This window comes from Arachis hypogaea, chromosome 15 (assembly GCF_003086295.3).
Source record: "Arachis hypogaea cultivar Tifrunner chromosome 15, arahy.Tifrunner.gnm2.J5K5, whole genome shotgun sequence".
Classification (NCBI taxonomy): domain Eukaryota; kingdom Viridiplantae; phylum Streptophyta; class Magnoliopsida; order Fabales; family Fabaceae; genus Arachis; species Arachis hypogaea.
This window is the reverse complement of record NC_092050.1, coordinates 24718927-24739292: the sequence shown is the minus strand read 5'-3', so window position 1 is coordinate 24739292 and position 20366 is coordinate 24718927. Positions and strand designations below refer to the sequence as shown.

At 29.6% G+C, this 20366-nt stretch overlaps 1 protein-coding gene and 1 long non-coding RNA gene across 2 annotated transcripts; one reads left to right on the top strand and one right to left on the bottom strand.

Annotated features, from left to right (window-relative positions):
• Positions 1 to 13708: 13708 nt before the first annotated feature.
• Positions 13709 to 15115, top strand: LOC112750001 (DNA-directed RNA polymerase subunit 10-like protein). The gene is made up of 4 exons (XM_025798476.2): positions 13709 to 13917; positions 14013 to 14071; positions 14633 to 14727; positions 14830 to 15115. Exons 1-4 carry the CDS (start codon positions 13753 to 13755, stop codon positions 14853 to 14855), a joined length of 345 nt encoding a protein of 114 aa, XP_025654261.1. The 5' UTR covers positions 13709 to 13752; the 3' UTR covers positions 14856 to 15115.
• Positions 15116 to 15751: 636 nt separating this feature from the next.
• On the bottom strand, positions 15752 to 19014 carry LOC112750002 (uncharacterized). The gene is made up of 3 exons (XR_003175303.3): positions 18498 to 19014; positions 17037 to 17264; positions 15752 to 16947 (listed from the first exon to the last, which is right to left on the bottom strand). It is a non-coding gene; the product is annotated as an uncharacterized lncRNA (long non-coding RNA).
• Between the last annotated feature and the right edge of the window lie 1352 nt (positions 19015 to 20366).

Genomic DNA, 20366 nt, shown 5'->3' with positions numbered 1-20366 from the left:
GAAGACTTGTAAAGACCGAAGATAGCACGAAGGGGGTAACTACTAAGATTAACCCAAAGACCTCGATTAACCCCTTTAGCTTGAAACAAGGAGAAGAACAACCGAAGAGAGGGCGGCTGCTCAAGGAATTCCATCAAAATCTCAAACGCCCTGACAAATCCCTATGAATTAGGATGAAGCTGACTCGGGGCACAATTTAACCAGTATAAAACACCACATTCAAACTCGGTGAAGGGAAGCCTAACTCCTAGTTCAGTAAACAAGCAACTATACATATAGAAAAAAGCCCAGTCACTACAACAATGGTAGACGCGGTCATCAGAATTACAAGGCAGTATCTCTATCTTAATCTTACTACCACTCCTAACCCAAACATCAGAACCCAGCACTTCAACAGACTCCTTATCACTAAACTGAGAAACATAACCCCTAACCTTAGTATCAACCCAACTATAGGGATCACTCCCAACAGCCTCAACCTTCTCTTCTCCCATGGAAAGACCAAAAACCAAAATGAGACAGGAAGAAGGAAGAAGAACGCAAATCAGCACTCACCTTTTTTGCTCATTCTCTCCAAATCGCAGAAATCACCAACACAGAAAAGGAAACAATGAGAAACCAAGGCAAACAGGTTTATTGCAAGGGAAGAAGTTACATATGAAACGTTACCCTTTAATCAAAACCATCAAAAAACCCACGATCAGCAATCTGCAAATCAGACGGTCAGGGGTTCCTTGGAACGCGCAGCACAATCAAATCAATCATTCATTAGGGCGCGGAAACAGAGTAAGCATTAAATGCTATAAAAAACGTTTCAATACCAGCACATCCCACTAAGACGAGCTTGGGGGCCACGAGGACCATATGCAAGAACAAAGTCAGCAACCGAGGATTCAGCACTCCTGGTCTGAGAAGCTCGCCTTAGCCCTGTCCGTACCAAGACAAGCTTGGGGGCTATGATACGTCACCCTTATCCTCGGTTGCGCAATAAGCTCGGCACGTGAATCTTAAAGCTCGGTCCCGTATCAACCGTCCGAAAAGCTCGGCAGAAGAGCAGGACTGAAACAACATCACTTAACCGAAAATAAGAAACGTGCCTAGCTAGTTTATAGCACCAAAACAGAATATCATAACCAACCTACAAACTAGGACTTATCCACTAACGGGTAAAAATAAACTTCTATAAAACCGAGCCAATATCCTCGGTTACGATCAGGTTCTATCACTCTCATCCTTCTACTCTTTACTCTTAACTCACTCATTGAGAATCATTACTGACTTGAGCGTCGGAGTATCTTGTGCAGGTATTCCCGCCGCAGTGTTTGACTTCCGGCCGACGTAAAGCTCTTCCCTTTCATTGGCAATCTGCTCGGAAGCGCTTAAGCTCGGCCTCCCTAGTGTTCAGACGAACCAAGAACAATGTCATATGTGAAGCAAAGATGGGAAAGAGCCGGCCTTTTCTGGACAATTTGATAGGTCCTCAAGATTTGTGTTTAATTGCAACAGAAATGATTTGGGATAAGCGTTTGATGCACATGATAAAGAGGTATGACGTTGAACACCTCTAGAGGGAGAGAAAGATGCAGAGTGGGTCCTATTCCAAAAAATTTTCATTTCAGATAAGGAGAAACAATTTACAATCAGGTCAATTAAAGATTCTGGCAGGCCTACTTCGATAAGAGTGTCTTGGATGAATTGTCAGTTAAGACGATCAAAGGCTTTCTCAAGATTAATTTTTATCACCGTGAAACCAATACTCCCCTTTTTTTGACGCATAGATTGGATAGCCTCTTGAGCCACAATGATATTATCTGCACTTTGCCTTCCTGGTACGAAATTGCATTGAGTAGGACTGATGAGCTTTGGAATAACTTCTTTTAATCGCAATGCAACGATTTTTGTGACCAACTTATAAGAAACATTACAAAGACTGATAGGGTGGAATTGGCTAAAAGTTTCAGGGCTATGATGTTTAGGAATCAAGGATATAAAGGTATTGTTAACTTCCTTAATATTCGCATGATTCTTGAAGATATTCTTGACCCAATTTTCCACAAATGGCTTGACAATCTGCCAATTGCTCTAGTAAAACATTGTAAGAAGGCCCGATACTTTCCACACCCCTATAGAGAAAAGGGCATCTGTAATTTCCTCTGACGTTACCATTTTGCCAAGCTTTGTTTTTTCCTCATCTGTAAGGTTAGGGAAGAGGCCAGGAGATTCAAGCTTTTCATATGGAGTATCAGTTGTGTATAACTTTTGGAAGTGTTGCATACTATAAAGCATAGACACGGACACGGACACGGGACACGACACGACACGCGAATTCTAAAAAGTTGTCTAATACGGAGACACGCATATATTAATAATATAATAATATAATATATTCATTAAATAGAGATATGTATTAATAGAGATATTTTCAAAAACAACCATATAATATGCATTTCTTACTGAAGTGTATAAGTATTCAAAAGTTAAAATCCTAAACTCCTATGTCTTAATAGAGATAGTAAGAATTTTGTACATCACATGTACACAAAAAAAAGTTATCTAAAGTCATATTATTTCTCCATCATATATAGTTGATATCTTCATCATTAGAAAAAGTCACTCTTTCCAACTACGCTTCATCAAGAGAAAGGTGAGCAACTTCAAGAACACCATTTTCTTCATCAATTGGTGAAAAAACATCTCCAACAATATCCCACATCATAGTTTCTCCTTTATTGTATCGTGAAATTTTTCTTGAAAGAAGACAAAGATTAGTGTGGACAAATACTAAATTTTCTGCACGTTTAGGCTTCAACTTGTTTCTTTTTAGGGAATGGATAAAAAATATGTGCTCCAATTCCTTTCACAACAAGAAGATGAAGATGGTTGCCCTAGTATCCTAAGAGCAATTGGTTGAAGAAATTTTGCTTTACCACCATGAATTAGCCACCAAGATTTTGCATCAACTATGCCTCTATCATTCAAAGAGTCATAATCATCAAAGACACCTCTACCATCAGAAAAGCTTGTAAATTCAATGTTTACCTTTCTCCTCTCTTCTTCATTAGGAAAATACCTCTTCAAGCATTTAACTCTCTAATTAGTGATCTCAATATCTTGATGAGGAGAAACTCGTGTAGGATCTTCTCTTAACCATTGGTGACTATAACACCTATATAATTAGTAGTTAAGCAGAAATTAATAATAATTCAATTATCTTCACTTATAAATAAAAGTTATAAACAATAAACGTAAAAAGTTACCTTGGATTCAATGAATGTGCTAAACAATGAAGAGGTGTGCTGCTTTTTGTCCAGCTTTGAACCAATATTGAGTGCACAACATTGTAGAAGGACGATGACTCTTGTTCATTTTTTCTTTCATAGAGATATATAGCACTTTTCCTTTCTTCATCATTGAATCCCACATCTCATGGACCAAATGAAGAGTAGGTGCATCCATGTCTGTACTTCTTAAAACATCATAAATAGGATTTGTGAAAGCAAGAATATAATCAATTTTTTGCCACCAATTTTTACTCAAAATATTTTCTGTAACAAACTCAGCTTTGCCAATATTATCTTCCTTGTATGAAGACCATTTCTCACTTATAACCATCTCTTTGAGGCCTTACTTTAACAACCTAAATCTTTTGAACATCACAATAGTAGAAGAAAATCGAATAGGAGCAACATTAAGCAACTTCAATGTATTAAATTCATTGAAAATAGATAACCTCATATGATGATTAACAATGAATTTTTTTATAAAAGAAGTATTTTCAGCAATTTGAGTAATCCATGAGCATTCTTGATAAACAAAATTATTCTTCTCTGTATTCTTAGCTGCACAAATATCCTTTAAAGCAAGGTTGAGAGTATGAATAACACAAGGAGTCCAATAAACAGATGAAAATTCAGCTTTAATTAATAAACCAGCCGCTTTACAAACCGGCGCATTATCAGTCCCAATCTGCACTACATTTAGGAGACCGACTTCTCTTATCACATCTCTTATTTGTTTTGCAACATAATCCTTGTCTTTGATCTAATTTGAACAATCTACAACTTTCAAAAACATAGGTCCACTTTCAATTACAGCTATAAAATTAAGAATAGGCCTCTTTTGGGGATCACTCTATCCGTCACTTACAATACTCACTCCCTTTTCACTCCACGAATTCTTAGTAGGTTCTAACATTCTCTCCACATATTGCTTCTCTTTTTCATGTAAAGTTGTCCTCAATTTATTATATCCAAGAGGAATATAACCATTAATATAATAATTAGCAGCATAAGAAAAAATTTTGACAAAATACAAATTTTTGGCTAGATAAAAAGGTAATCCAGATGAAAAAAATATTCTAGCAATATGTAAATCTAGAGTCTCCCTTGCATTCACATTAAAAGCTTTCTCTAAAAGTCCAGTAGCTCTTCTTTTTCTTGAATCAAGTTCACTTGCATTAGATAAGGGTGGAAGATGAATTGACTTAGCCTTTTTACTTTCATGCAATAATATACTTTCACTATCAAGTTTTTTAAGTTCTTCAAGCTTTGTTGATGTAAATTTTGCACAAAATCTAATTTCTTTTCCTGAAATCTTCAATAAATGTATTCTTACTCTAATATAAGAACCACTAAATAAAACCTTGCAAAATTTACATTAAAATTCAAGATTTTCACTACCTTCAATTTTATATTTCTTTGTTACAAATTTTTATAAAGGCTTATCAACACTTTCTTCAAAATTATTTTGAACACTCTCTAAGCTCATCTCTCGCAATCCTACAATAATTTAAGATAAACAATAAACATTTGTGTAAGTTTTTTATTGCTATTTATTCAGTTCTCCATCCAATTCAAGATAAACAATAATATGAACAACGATGTTATATCAACAAAGTAAGCTGAGTTCATTCCCAGCTATTATTGTTTACTAAAATATTCAATACTTGACAAACATATAAGTTCATTTTTGACAATATTAAAAGATACTTAATTTTTTTAATATTTTTAATTTTGAATGATAATCACTAAAATAATAAAGAAAAGATCTAAGTACTTAGAAATCCAAAGAAAGGATTTGTAATTGCAGAATTCAACACAGCACCAGCTGAATTTAGTATACAACAAAATATAAATTATTATATAATACTAGTATACAAATAATAATATGAACATGCCTCTATTACGACTTAGGAGATATGAACGAAAAGTTCAATGAAACAAATAGTTTCTTATTATATATGCTAAAAAACACATTAACAATCAATCCAATTTTTTTTCCTCTTGTCTTTCTTCTGTGTCTTTCTAATCTTCTCATATCAGTCAGTAAAAAATTCTGAAAGAAGTCTCTAACAATACCTAATTTCAGAAGCACAAAACAAAACAAAACAAAACCAAAGAGATGCACAGAATAAAATAGAAATCTAGAACCAAATAGAAGCACAAAATTGACAAAACAAATCAGAACCAAAGAGAATCACAGAGGCTAGACCAAAATAGAAATACCGAACCATAAATTGATTGATGAAAAAATAAACATTCTCCCTTAATTGAAATGGAGGGCGCAGAAGAGCACGGGAGCAGCGCAACAGTCATGATAGAAGTGGCGACCGGGGAGGCGCGGCGAACACGGCAGCGAGAACTGGAGCAACGACGACAACAAGTGATGGCTGGAGAAGCAACGAACACAGTAGCGAGCACGGGAACAGCGACGACGAGCACGATGGAAGTATTTTACTCGCTCCCCACAGACGGCACCAATTGTTTTTGCTGAGTTTGGCCGCTGTATAGCTCGTCCATCGGTGAATACTTGTAAGCTCTCCGTCAAGATGAGTTATAGAGAATAAAAGGTGGGTACTTGCAAAAGACACTCCGACGCTCAAGTCAGTAAGTGTTTAAGAGGTATAAGAATAATTCTATGAATATAGAATGTAAGACATGAAATAGAAGTTATCATATTTTGTGTGTTATAATAATTCTATGAATATAGAATGTAAGACATGAAATAGAATTTATCATGGGTTGTCTATTGAGATATAAAAATCGGTGCCTTTTATAGGCATAAAATTGATGAATGATATTTATGTTATGACCGTTTGGTTATTAAGATAGAAATGATGGTCATTAAGTCGATAATGAAGGTGTCGATTATAAGCAAATAATGAATGATAGTTGACGCCGAGTTATAACTCATAATGCACAATAAAGATCGAGTTATAAGGTCACGGATCAATATTAATAAAAAAAATAGGATAAGAAAAGAACTTTTTAAATTTTATACGACGTTCATGACAAATAAAAAAAATATACAAGGTTTAAGTCCAAAAATAAATTCCAAAAAATCTTTCATGCAAGGTTGCATTTTATATTAAACTAATAATATTATTATACAAAAATAAAATATTGTTTTCGTCTAAAATAAAAAATATAAATATATATCAACTAAAAGATACAACCGAAGAAAAAAACAATCGGTTCATACACAATTCCAAATGTCATCCATTCGGTTTTAAGAGCTGCCAACTGAATCAAAACCGGTTTTGTTATCGGCTATGTAAATGAGTGGGATGCTACGCAGAAAATTAAAACCGAAATGGTATTTTAAACTTTGGTTGTAAAATCCATGACCAAAATCAAATTGAACCGATCAGCTCTTTATTTTGGATACTCTTTTAGGTTTTGTTCTTCGGTATCGGTTATGTTGAATTAAAACCGAATGGAATTTTAGCATAACAGAGTGTAGAGCATAGACTTCGATTCTAAAATACATAACCAAAAACCAAATGAACCAATCAGCTCTTTATTTTGAATATTCTTTTCGGTTTTGTTCTTTGGTTTCGGTTATGTTGCATATGGTATTTTAGCATGTGAATATAGACTTCGGTTCTAAAACCCATAACCAGAAATCAGATTGAACCGATCATCTCTTAATTTTGAATAGACATTTTGGTTTTGTTATTTGGTTTCGGTTATCATTAAATTATTTTACAATGATAGTATTCTAACGCTAAAAATATTAATGTGACACACATTCTGGTGTTACTATATTAAGAGAGAGGGATTTATTAAGAAAGTTGTGGAGGCAAGTGCTCCCACTATAATTTGAAAAATTTGTAAGTAGTATATAAAAATAATATTTATTTGTCTCTACTAAATAATTAAATTTGACTCCATTAAATTAAATTATTATAAAATCTATTGAAACTCGAAAGAATATTGTTTATTCATTGGTATTTCTTCTTTTGAAATTAGCTTTAATTTTATTTGTAGTAATTGTATTAGTTAAAAAAAAATTTAACTATAAATATCATAAAGAGTTGGCATTTATAAAAAAAAATGATATTTGATTGTACTGACAATAAAAAGATTAATCAATCTTTTTAAAATATGAAATTTAGTTAGAGAATAGAAATTTAAATTATATGTTATTATTTAAATTATTATTTTAATATTTTTAATTTGTTGGTTAAATAATTTAAAGACTAATCAAATTTTACAATAACAAAATATAATTATAAAAGTTATTATCGTATTATGTTTATAGTTTGTGAACTTTGTTAAGTGTAAAAAAAAATCAACACCAAATTATTCACGTGTTGAAATATAAAATAAATATTAAATATAACAAATATATTGTTATTAATTTTGTGACTAATTTTTAGTGTACACATAATATTTTTTATATTTTGTTTCTACAGTCAAAATTTGTTAGATTCATCACTAAATATATACATCTCTCTTTTATTTTAGAAAATTATTTTTTTATAATTATATAAAAATTAACATTTAACACACAATTATACTAATTACTAATCATTAATAATTTCAATCATTCTAATTATATTAATTGTCAATCATTATAATATAATTTTTAATCAAATATATAATTATCCATAAATATAATATTAATATTAATAGCTTTGTTAATATTCTCTATTATACATATGTGTATCTTATTAGTATCAAATTGATATTGATATCAATTAATAATTAATTTTTATAATTAATTTTGTGTTACTAAAAGATATATATATATATATATATATATATATATATATATATATATATATATATATATATTTCTTTTGTAATTTATGAGTTTATATTTAAGAGTTAAAATATTTTGTTTAATTTTTTAATTTATTATTTTTTTTAACTACTTTATAGAATAAAAATTAAATATATTATTCATTTTTTATTGAAATTGATTATTTTAAAGTACAAATTATCATTTTTATGATATTTTTTTATGTTGCCATTTTATTATTCTTTTGATAATTAGATTATAGTTTTTATTCAAATTTATTCTTTTCGTCTAATATTATAGTTTGATTGTCCTTTGTCGCAATGATTTACATTGCACCACATCTATATATCAAATACCACTTCGAGGTGTATTTATTGATTTAGCTTCCAATTACATGGATGTAAGAGTTGAACAAAAAGACAGTAAATTCCATTTTATTAAAGAATAGTTGGATCTACTCATATTTAGTTTTATAATAGTTCTGGGTCTTACAAATGATATTATTTTAGTTGGTTGTCATTACAAAAATGACTCTAATTTATATACGTCTAAAGTCTAAAATGACTTAAATATTATTTAAATAGTTTAATTCTAATATTAATAATTAATTAGATTAATTTTAAAGAAATTATAATTGTTACCCCAATTTATATATTACGACTGTTATTTTTGGTTATGTTATTTTTAAATTTTTTAATATGAATTTTTTATCTTTAAATTTATTTTTATTTTTATTGGCTTCCAGTATAACTAAGAAATAAATAAAATAGTTAAGTTAAAAAATTTGGTAATAATAAATAATAGTTTTAGATTATTATTCAGACAAAAACTAAATTCTATATAATACTATTAGTTGTACTAAAACATTTTATTGACGTTATATAAAATAGTTAATAGTTGGATTAAAATTTACTGTAAGGTTAAAAATTTTAATAGTCCAGTATGATATATTTAGTTGGGACAAAATTTTATTAACGTATAATTAATAATATCATTGGGTTAAAATTTAATCGTCGAATAATATATATTTAGATATATAAGAAAATAATTATGGGTATAAAAAACTAATTTAATAATAATAATTAATGACTATAATTAATATATATCAAATTAATTTAAAATTAATTAAAAATTTATTTTTTATTTTAAAGTAGATCAATCCAATAATTGTTACTAGTAAATGAATACACAATTATAATTGATAATACTTTACATAATTATAATACTTTTCATAATTATTATTATTTTTATTATATTACTATTTACATGAATGTATTATTAAAAAAAATATCGTATATTAATTAGATTATTCACTAATTATACATAATTAAAATTATTTATTTTATTATACAAAGTGATAATTAATTAGTCTAATTTTTTTATTAGATATATTTAATTAGCATATAAGTCGTGTTTTTAATAATGATATATATATATATGAAAATAACTGTTATTAATAAAGATTACCGTGCGTGTTTTATGAAGATTACACAAATTTAAGCATATGATGATATTAAAAATAAAAAATAAAAATATTATTGAATAATTGTAAACTCAAAAATAATCATAATACAAAAAAATAATCATAATAAAAAAATATATAATGATATGTGACTTAATTTTTTTTACATATAATTAATATATATGTATACATAACTAAAGAAATATTAAGAATTATTTAAATAAAATAATTATATCCAAGGAATCTACTTTACTTACACTAAAAAATTTATTAACCTATAATGATGAATAGGATTATCGAAGTAAAATTTTGTTATCCAATAATATATATTTAGATATATAAAGATATAATCATAAGTATAAAAAATAAGTTAATAGCTATAATTAATATATATCAAATGAATTTAACATTAATTAAAATTGTTTTTTTTTTAATTTTAAAAATCCTATTATTATTATTATTATTATTATCTATGAAGCACGGACACTTCGCTGAATTGTTCTGTTCGCGTGTCGGACACATTTCGGATATGATACTCACCACACTCGTCCGACACGCGTGTTTGTTGTGTCCAATCGTGTCTTAATAAAAAATAAAAAATTTTCTCGGGACACACTTGGACACACCTAAATACCATCACGTGTCAGCGTGTCCAATCTTATTCTTAAAATATATTCTTGAAATAAATTTAGATATAGTATATATTATTATTTATTAAAATAAAAAAATATTTTAAATACTTGATATAATTAAAATAAGACACTAAAAATTATTAAAAATTAATTTATATTTTAATATCAATAAAATATTAAAATATCATTACGATTTATCTAAAAAAATACTTTATATTTTATATGTATGTGTATCCCCATATCTTATAAAATTTTAAAATGTGCATGTCGACGTGTCTCGTGTCGTGTCGTGTCGTGTCCCGTGTCCGTGCATGATAGATTATTATTATTATTATTATTATTATTATTATTATTATTATTATTATTATTATTATTATTATTAACTGAATGTACAATTATAACTAACATTATTTTACGTAATCATAATATGATCCATAATTATTATTATTATTCCTGTTATACCACTATTTGCATGAATAAATTATTAAAAATAAATTATTATGTATTAATTAAATTATTCATTAATATGCATAATTAAAATTATTTGTTTTATTATATACTTTTAAAATAATAATTAATTAATCTAATTTTTTTATTAGACATAATCAATTAGCATATAAACTTATTGTCTTTAATAATGATTTAGAAAGATTACCTTGATTAATAAAAATTGCTATAATTTATAAAAATTACACGTACAATAATATTAATAATAAAGAATAAAAAATTATAAATTATAAGCTAAAAATAATTATATATATTTAATATATAATTATAATAAAAAATAATTAATATATATGACTTAAATATATTTATCTATATCTAATATATTATATATACTTATACATAAATAAAAAATATTTAAAATTATTTAAATAAAATAAATATATTTTAAAAATATGAAAATTATTAATTAAACAATTAATATATAAGTATATATAAATAAAAAAAATTATTAAATAAAAAATATAATAAATTTTTTATTTTACAAATCAATCACGTATAACTAGAATAATTTGTTCTGAATATCAATAATCAAATTAATTTAATATTAATTGAATATTTTATTTTTAATTTAAAATAAATCAATCCTACACTATATATATATGTCCTTTAGTATATTAGTTGATTGCAAATTTTTTTATTTGAGACTTATATCTTTTTTAACCATTATTATGGCTATTAAATTCTATTTTAATATTGAGTTCATCAATATATTATTAAATATGATTTTTTTTATATTTTTTACCTATATTATGTTATCATTTTATTTTATCTTAATTTTTTTTGTGGGTATAATCTTATTAAGAATCTCAAAGGTAACATTTAAAGATAAAGTTTGGAAACTTAAAATTAGAATACGAGAAAAAACATGTGGATGTTCAATGATCAATATTAGAGACACAAACTAAAATTTTGGTTGTTTACAAAAAAAATATTTACGCACATTTTCTCATAGAAATTAAGACATTAATTTATTGCATATTGCGCTTTTTTCTTTAAGATTTAATTACTCTATTGGTCCTTATAATTTTACCAAATTTTAATTAGGTTCTTATATATATTTTTCTTTCAATTGAGTCCCTACATTATTTTTAATTTGTAAATATGTTCTTGCCAGTATAACAAATATTAGAGTTAATGAAATATTTTTCTGCAAATTAAAAGTGTCCATAATTAAAAATCTAATTAGATCTTTGATTACATGTTTTTGAAAAAAATATTTTGTTAATTTTAATATTTTTAATATGAAAAGAATCTAATTAGAAAATTAAAAATATTATAGAAATCTAATTAAAAAAATATAAAAATATAATTACAAATTCAGTGAAATTATAGATAGTAATAGAATAATTAATTTTTTTAATTAATTTAATTATTTTATAATTTTTTTATTATATACTTTTGCTTAGTATTTATCTAAATAAAAAATAAAAAATTTAACTTAATTTAAAATTAAATATATTCAAAAATATTTTTTTATTAAAAATATTTAAAATATAAATAAAAAATAAATATTTCTCATGCACGGCTACATACACTAATGTCGGATAAAACCGATGGCATTTTAGGTTTAGCTAACATGTATTGACTTCGGTTCTAAAATCCATAATAAAAAATCAAATTGAACCGATCAGCTCCTCTTTACGGTTATTCCATTCGGTTTTGTTCTTCGATTTCGGTTATTTTGGATAGGTTTCCTTTCAAAATTATGGTTTTGAAGACGGTGGAACAGCACGAAACCGAGAATATATAGGATAATATCAACATATATTAAAGGGCAAAACCAAAGAATAGAATAGCTAAGTTAGTCCATTATAAAACAATTTAAATACACCAATCCGATCTAGACAATATGTAAATTAGGGAATAATTTGTCTATCAAATCTACCATTATCCATTTGATTTTAAAAAAAATCTATACCAAAACCAAAAAATAAAGTATTACATAGAATTTTAAAACTTATTTAAAGCATAATTTTATTTCATCTGAAAAATACAAATACCCTAAACTTTGAAATTTTTTTTGACGAACTTATAAGTTTTTAAGAAGAAAATGTTAAGTCACTGAAAGATTTTTATGATAAATTTATGAATAAATGTCCTTTTCGGTCTCTAATCATTTATCCGATAGACTTCCTACTTTTTAAGAAATCTAAACATTAAAATTGATTTCTATTTATTTTGATATATATACATTCCAGATTTCCAATTCCTATCTACTTTGAATAAATGCCATTTTCAGTTCCTAACCAAGAATTGGAACGTACATATATTAAAGTAAATAGGGACCGATTTGAATGTTTAGATTTTTTAGAAAGTGAAAAGTCTATCAAACAAATAGTTAGAAACCGAAAAAGATATTTACTCTAGATTTATTGATCTCTACAGAAAAAAAGAAATTGACAAATAAGTAGAATTGTAATAGTGTGTTTATTCACCCCTAACAAAGAATAAACTGTGCAACTTTTTCAGAAATTTATCAAGTCCAATATTTTATTTTTTAGAAACTTTGTAATTTTTGTTTTCTAGAAACTACAGTCTACGCTCTACATACTATATGTTTTAGAGAAGTGTTAGGGACCAATAGAAATTGTGATATATAATCATCAATTAGCCATCATAAGTGTGTTTAACGGTGGAAGATTATATCCAATGGTGGAGGTGGAGGATTATTCATTTTACTTTTAATAGTTAAGTGCTGGCTAAATTTTAATAAAATTGCTGGCCCTCTAGACTTTTTCTATGTTTTATTCAGTGTTTATTATTTTTTTATCAATTTTTTAATCTAATTTTTTTAATGTAACAGTTTAATAAAATATTATTAGTCTATAATTTTAAATATTATTGACTTTCTACGAAAAAAATAACAATTAAATCTCTGGAAACTTTAATTTTGGATTAATTAATCCAAAAAAAAGTACAAATTTAAAGGATTGAAAAGTTTAGAGGGCCAGCAACTTTGTTAAATTCTGGTCATGTAACCAGCAAAGAAAAGTGAGCCATTAAATAAAATCTTACACCAATCTCACACCATTAAAACCATCATTAATGACTATTTGATTACTACAAATCACAAAAGTTGCTGGCCCTAGTATTTCTCTTCTCTTTAAAGAACCGACTAAAAACCGTATGAATGAGTTGAAATCAGATCGGTTTGAAAGAGAAGAAAGAGAACCCACGCTCTTTCTCTCAGAGTCGCGGTTCCATCACCGCATTCCTCTTAGAGAAGCTTCCAGAGTGTTCAGAGGAAGGAGCAAGATGATTATCCCAGTCCGTTGCTTCACCTGCGGAAAGGTCATTTTCTCTTCTTCCTTGCATTTCAACCCACTACTTTTCATAAAGTTTTGAGCTTTCTTTTGGTTAATTCGTGCTCAATTTTTTGTTTATAGGTCATCGGAAACAAATGGGATGCCTATTTGGACCTTCTCCAGTCAGATTACTCTGAAGGGTCAGTTTCCCCTCTTTCTTCTTCGGTTAGGGTTTATGGCCTAAAATTTGAATGTGGGCTTACATACTTGCATATGCTGAGCTGAGCTAGATAGAATGATTGATTTTATTTTATTTCTTTTTTGCGGTGACTTGAACGGATGAATGGTTGTTTCACTTGTTTCGATCTAACATGCCTAGCAAAATGGTAGTATGAGTAGTCAATGGTTCCAGGTTGTAGTTCTCAAACTTATATAATGAATGAGTTGGCAGCACCATAAATTGTAGTATTTTGCTAGAAGACTAGAACCACTTGATTTAGCATGGGTAGTAAATAAATCCTGTTTAATTATGGTCTATTCAGAAGTTATTTGATTGTTGTACATTATGTTAACCTTTTCAATTCAACATGCATTTGTCTGTGTTCATTATGTGTAATATGGTATTGCTTTTTCAGTTTTCCTTAACTGCTGAATCCTGTTAGGGATACAATCACTAGGTGCCGATACCATTGCATTACTACTCTTATCTTCAATGGAATCAGTTAGGTCTAACATGGCTGTCTTAACATGATGGATTGCAGAGATGCGCTTGATGCTTTGGGGCTGGTTCGTTATTGTTGTAGGCGTATGCTTATGACGCATGTTGACCTCATCGAGAAGCTCCTGAATTACAACAGTAATGCGTCTCCCTCTATAGTGTGATTGTTATTTGTTTCTTCTATTCATGCCAATTTTCTAACTTCGCCTGTTTTGTACTTGATGTTGCATTTGGTTCCAGCTCTTGACAAGTCTGATCCCAGTTAGAAAAAGTTGTATGGAATCGGCTGCGCATGCACATTTCGGTCGTCTTAATCACGTCTATTATTTTGGATCTTCCTTCTCCGAACTGTTTTAAGGGGGATATATGAGGCGCAGTTTGTGTTAATTACTTATGAGATGTTATTTTTATGATAATCTGGCTGCTTTGCTCCTCTTCATGTTGCAACTTATCTTCTATTCATATATTCATATAACAGTGTAGTGTTTTTCATAAAAGGGGTTTAATGCAACTTATCTTCTATTCATATAACTGTGTAGATATTATCAAATACCAACCTGTTTCCTATAGTAGTTTAATTCATGCATAGTTATGTTACTAGGAGAGATTGATATCATAGTTATCTTATAAATTATGATATTGGTTAGAATGTTAATTTATCGATAATGGAAGTGTTTTACATGAAAATCCACATCCATATTATTCTCAAAATCTCCTTATTTTCATAATATAACCATGAAGTTGAAGTTGTTTATCTTTGACAAGCAAACATGAAACATCCAAACTCCAATAGGAGGCACAAAAGAATCCACATTCTAAATGGTTACTTCAATAAGATCAAATTGAAAAGCAGACACCACCCAAAGATGAAACCAACTTCTATTTTAGCATCTCAAAAGCATTTATATTACAATTGACGAGGGTGACACATATAACCAACATCAAAACAATACCCTTTTGAAAATTAAAAAAAAAAAAAAAATCACAAGTGTTTTCCATCATGAATGAAGACATGGGTTGTGCATTGATCTTTTAGTAGCTTATTCTTGATGACTTAGTTGCCAACACTAGCATGCATAGGCCTAGTAAGTAGTAACTACTAACTAGTAAGGGATGAGGAGCAATGCTCGCAAGCCACCGTGCCGAGGGTAACTGTAATTGGCAATGGTTGTGGGTGGCATTTTGCTGCTTGCGTCAAGGAGAAGGCTCAGAACCACTTTGCAGCATACTTAATCTTTTTTTCTTGAGGTTGAATGAATCTAATTTTAACCTCATTCTTATTGATTTATATTCAAATCGGGGAATTTATTATTACAGAATGTAATGTAAAAACATAAAAGTGAAACCCCTTCTTGCATTATTAGTTAATATCTGTCTCATTCTAAGCATAATTCGAACTCTGTTCCCTCGAGTTTCTTAATGTGGTTTTTCTGAATAGTAATTAACCAATCAAGTAATCAACCATGCTCTGATAACAAGGAGCACTTTTTTTCTCTTGAACTAATACTAATTGTTCATATGTTAGCCTATAACTTAGCCAAAGCTAAAAGGAATAAAGTCCGATCAATGCTTTATGGATAAAATTCAGCTCTGCTTTATGGATAAAATTCAGCTCTACACTAATATCTACCTGATCACATAAAGGTCGGATATGGCGACATGGGCCTAATTCTACTTGTCTAAATAAGTAACTAACTCCTTTAATCTCTCCTACTCATTTAAAAAGGAGATTTTAACAACCTGCTTAACTTAAAGGAGTAACAAGCCGCCTTAGAATGCTTTACCCTCTTATGAAGTTTCGAAAGATCGGAAATAAGAATCTTTTTTTCGGCCTCCAAATCTGACTTGTCCTCCCGCAGAGAAGTGACCTCAACACGAAGGTCGGCCAACTCTCTCTGGGTAGCACCAAGAGGAGTTTTCTCCAATTGCTTTACAAGGGCCAAACACACCCCTGCCGTTTGAATATCCCCTCGGGCCAGCATCTCTAGGTGTCTTTTGAGAGAGACATCATCTATGCTTATAGAACTATAAGAAAGGATATGTTTCTCACAAAAGGAGACAACATTGAAACCCTGACGGTAAGTACTACAACCTCAGAAGATAGAGTTTTTCGTTTCTAGGAACCCAAGTTGGTGAAGGAAGGCATTGGGGGAATAGTATGAGGTAGAGGCTTTGTGTTCAAAGGTGGATGAGGAGGAAGGACGATTCTGGCTGACTGAGAAGAGGACAAATCCGACTTAGAAGGAGAAGAGAGGTTGTCCGACTTACCAGCCTCTCTCAACTAGATAGCCCGAGCAGCAGTATTCTTCTTTGTCTGGCGCACTCTCTGTAAAGTGTCTGAATAGTTGATCATCCTTGCTACAAAAAAGTAAAACAAGGAAAGAGATTAAAGTTACAAAAGTCTAACAAATGTAAAAGAAGTATCTACAAAATAAAAAGCTAGCTACCTAGTTCGGTACGAACATAGCTCGACTTGCTTATCAAAAACTTCTTGGTGTCAAGATGAGGAGCTTGGCTCCAACACTCTTGAAACAAGGCTACTGCACACTCCTCTACCTCATCCAGATCCTCATGGTTGTATTTCATGACACTGGAAGCCTCTTCCCAGTACAAACAAAGAATGGGTTCATCTCTCTCATTGAAGAAAAATGTCGATCACCATTTACAGGTCAAACCTTAAAGAAATAGTTCTTAAAATCATGAAAAGATTCATAAAAAAATAGAAAACAAAATTTTGCCTTGAATAGCTCAAAAAGAAAGCTAGTGTTGTTTTTTAGAGCTGAAAGATTTGGTAAGCTGAAAAAGATAAAAGAAAATCTTGGAAGAAAGGAAATGATCAAGCTCCCAACTTATTAATTGATAAACCTTCATAAAGCCCTATGAGTTCAGGTGGAGCTGAGAAGGAGCCACTTTACAGATACGAAGAATCTCAGTTTTAAAATCAGTAAATAGAAGTGTTACCCCCAACCTAGTAAACAAATAATCATAGATGAAAAGAAAATGACTCTCCGAGTTGTTAAATTAGGGGAAACAAATTTTATCCTCAAGGTCAGGAGCTACTAGCTCATACTTCCTCTCGTCCTCTTGGGTCCTACAAACTCTATGCTGTAAATAAAACTTCTCTACATACTCGTTGTCAACTACAGGGATGATAGAAAGAACAGCAACATCTACACAGTTTAAGTCAAAAAGTACTTTAGACGACATACTGAGAACTACTGAACAAAACATAAAAGGTTATCCATATAAAACAACAAAATAAAGCTATGTCATTACAAAAACTCAGGAGCTACAAGTCGGAAATAACAACACAAGATTCAGATAAACTCAAAAGTTGAGGGGGCGACTACAAATCCAAAATCCTCCAGTAGCAGTCACAATAACGTTGAGAAAAGAAAATGACACCATTATTCAAAAAAAATGGCACCATTTCGGGGAAAAAACAAGCCAGAATTCAATATAACAAAACCTAGAAACCTACAAATTTTATAACTTTGAGCAGCAAAATTGGTCTCCCCAGAAAAAAAGTATCACTATAGAACAATCGCATTTACAAAAATACACTTTCACGAAGCCACCCGAAGACTATGTACAAAAAACCAAGAAGCATCATCCAGACATGGCGGTAACAGGGTTAAAAGGAAAACCAACCTGAAGATGAACAGAAAGCAAAGAAAACGCAAGCAGTAACAAAACAAACAGACGATCCCAAACATCTTAAGAGACACAAAGATTCAAAACAGAATTTCAGGATAGAGAAATCTTGAAGATTAATCGAGGAGCCAATGTAATTAGTGTACAATGTATACAATAGATGTATTTTTGAAATTAACATTAAATGATAATTAAATAAATTAATTACAAAATTATTTCCAATTTTAAATACAAAGCAAATAAGGATTTCAAACCTTTACGAATACCTCCAATCGGTCTCCCTCTTCCCTATCTCTCCCTCTCCATCCTCTCTCATCAGTGCCGCTGAAACCGCCGAGATCGCTGGTGTGAGAAGCGCTTCGCTGAAGATCAAGCTGTACCCTAACCCGAGCAAAGAGCTTCCGAAGAGTGAGACAAACTGGTACGCGACACAGTTCCTGAGGCCAGACTTGATGAATCCCTTAAGAAACCAACCTCCGTGTAAGAAGCCACTCTCCCTCTCTTTCTTCACTATCTCTTATGTTTATTTATTTCACTTTTTGAATTTTCAGTTTATTGTTCCTTGGAGCAAGTTGTGGTGAAAGAAGGATCATCATCATCAAGTACAAGTAGTAGTATCATAACAATGAAGAAGACACCCCAAAAGAAAAAGATAATAATAAATCCCAAGCGGCAGCAACAGCAACAGCAGCATGACAATTCTCATACATATCTTTGTATAATTCATCATTGTCAGCAGCAACAACTACTTTTCAAGAAACCAAGAATATGCAGCGGAAGTTTTATGTATGCACATGTTATTTTTATCTAAATGAGATGTTTATTCTTAATGTAAATGGGATACTTTAATGTATTTAATGGTCAATTTAAGATGGTCATTTTAGTAGGTATGCGGATGGTTATTTTAATTTTTATGTAGATAATTATTTTGACTGGGTTGGGTTTAGTTATATATAATTAAAATATGTTGGATGTTCAATTCATTAGGTATGCGGATGATTATTTTTATTCTTAAGTGGATGGATATTTTTACTAAGAGTAAGTGTCGTGTGACAAGCCAAGTAACAATGATGAAGTGAGATGATTATTGATGAAGGTGGTGGCCACCAGTTAAAAAAAAGAGGGTATTAGAGTGAAATATTTTGGTAAATTAGGATTTTAGATGATTATTTTTTGTAATAATTAATTGAATTTTTTAAAAATTTAAAATTTAAAATTGGGGAATTTAAAATTTAAAATTTGATGTAAAATAAATGAACGAAGTTTTTTGAATTTATGGTAATCTGTGGAGAATTTTTATTATTTATTCTTGTTGAGCTAAATAATTAGCCCATTATACACGTCAAAATTCTTCATTAGCTCCCTAACGAGATTCATTTATTTATATATTAATTAATTTTGCAGTGTAAAAAAATTACAAAAAAAAAAAAAACGAGGTCCTTGGATCATATTTGCAAGCCATCACGCCCACTGCGCCTTCCATCAGCTTTTATATTGTTTAACTAAATTAAACGTTATATATCAAGATATAAAAGTAATAATTTATCAATAATATATTTGTAACATATTTGTTGTTAAATAATTATATATTTAAACTATTTATAATTGTTAAAAAATACTAATTTGTACGTTTATTCCATTTATAAGTTAATATATATACCCATTACTCCGAAGTACTACTAATGTGCTGCTAGCCTAGCTAGCTAGCTTTAATTCATGCAAATCAGCTAAATTTGGTTCTGCGAAAAAGAAAAGAAAGGAACTCCACCTAATAATATTAGAGTGCGACATAGGCTAAAACGTTTTAATATGAAAAAATATGAGTTGTTTTAGAAATATAATTTTTTGGTGTATATACAAATAAGTGAACGTTGTAGTTATAATAGGGCCAACACACAGGTAACGTGCTGATTCAGCACGCATTCTGTGTGTTGTACACTTGTCTCACATCCAAGCAACACACATCCTCTGTGTTATATACGTGATGCTCATCTAAACAACATGTACCCTGCGTGTTGTACACGTGTCGAATACTGGTTGGATGACATTCTAATACGTAATCTGCGAGATGAGTCATTTGCCTATAAAAATCAAAATTCGTTACTATTTTACTTCATTACGAG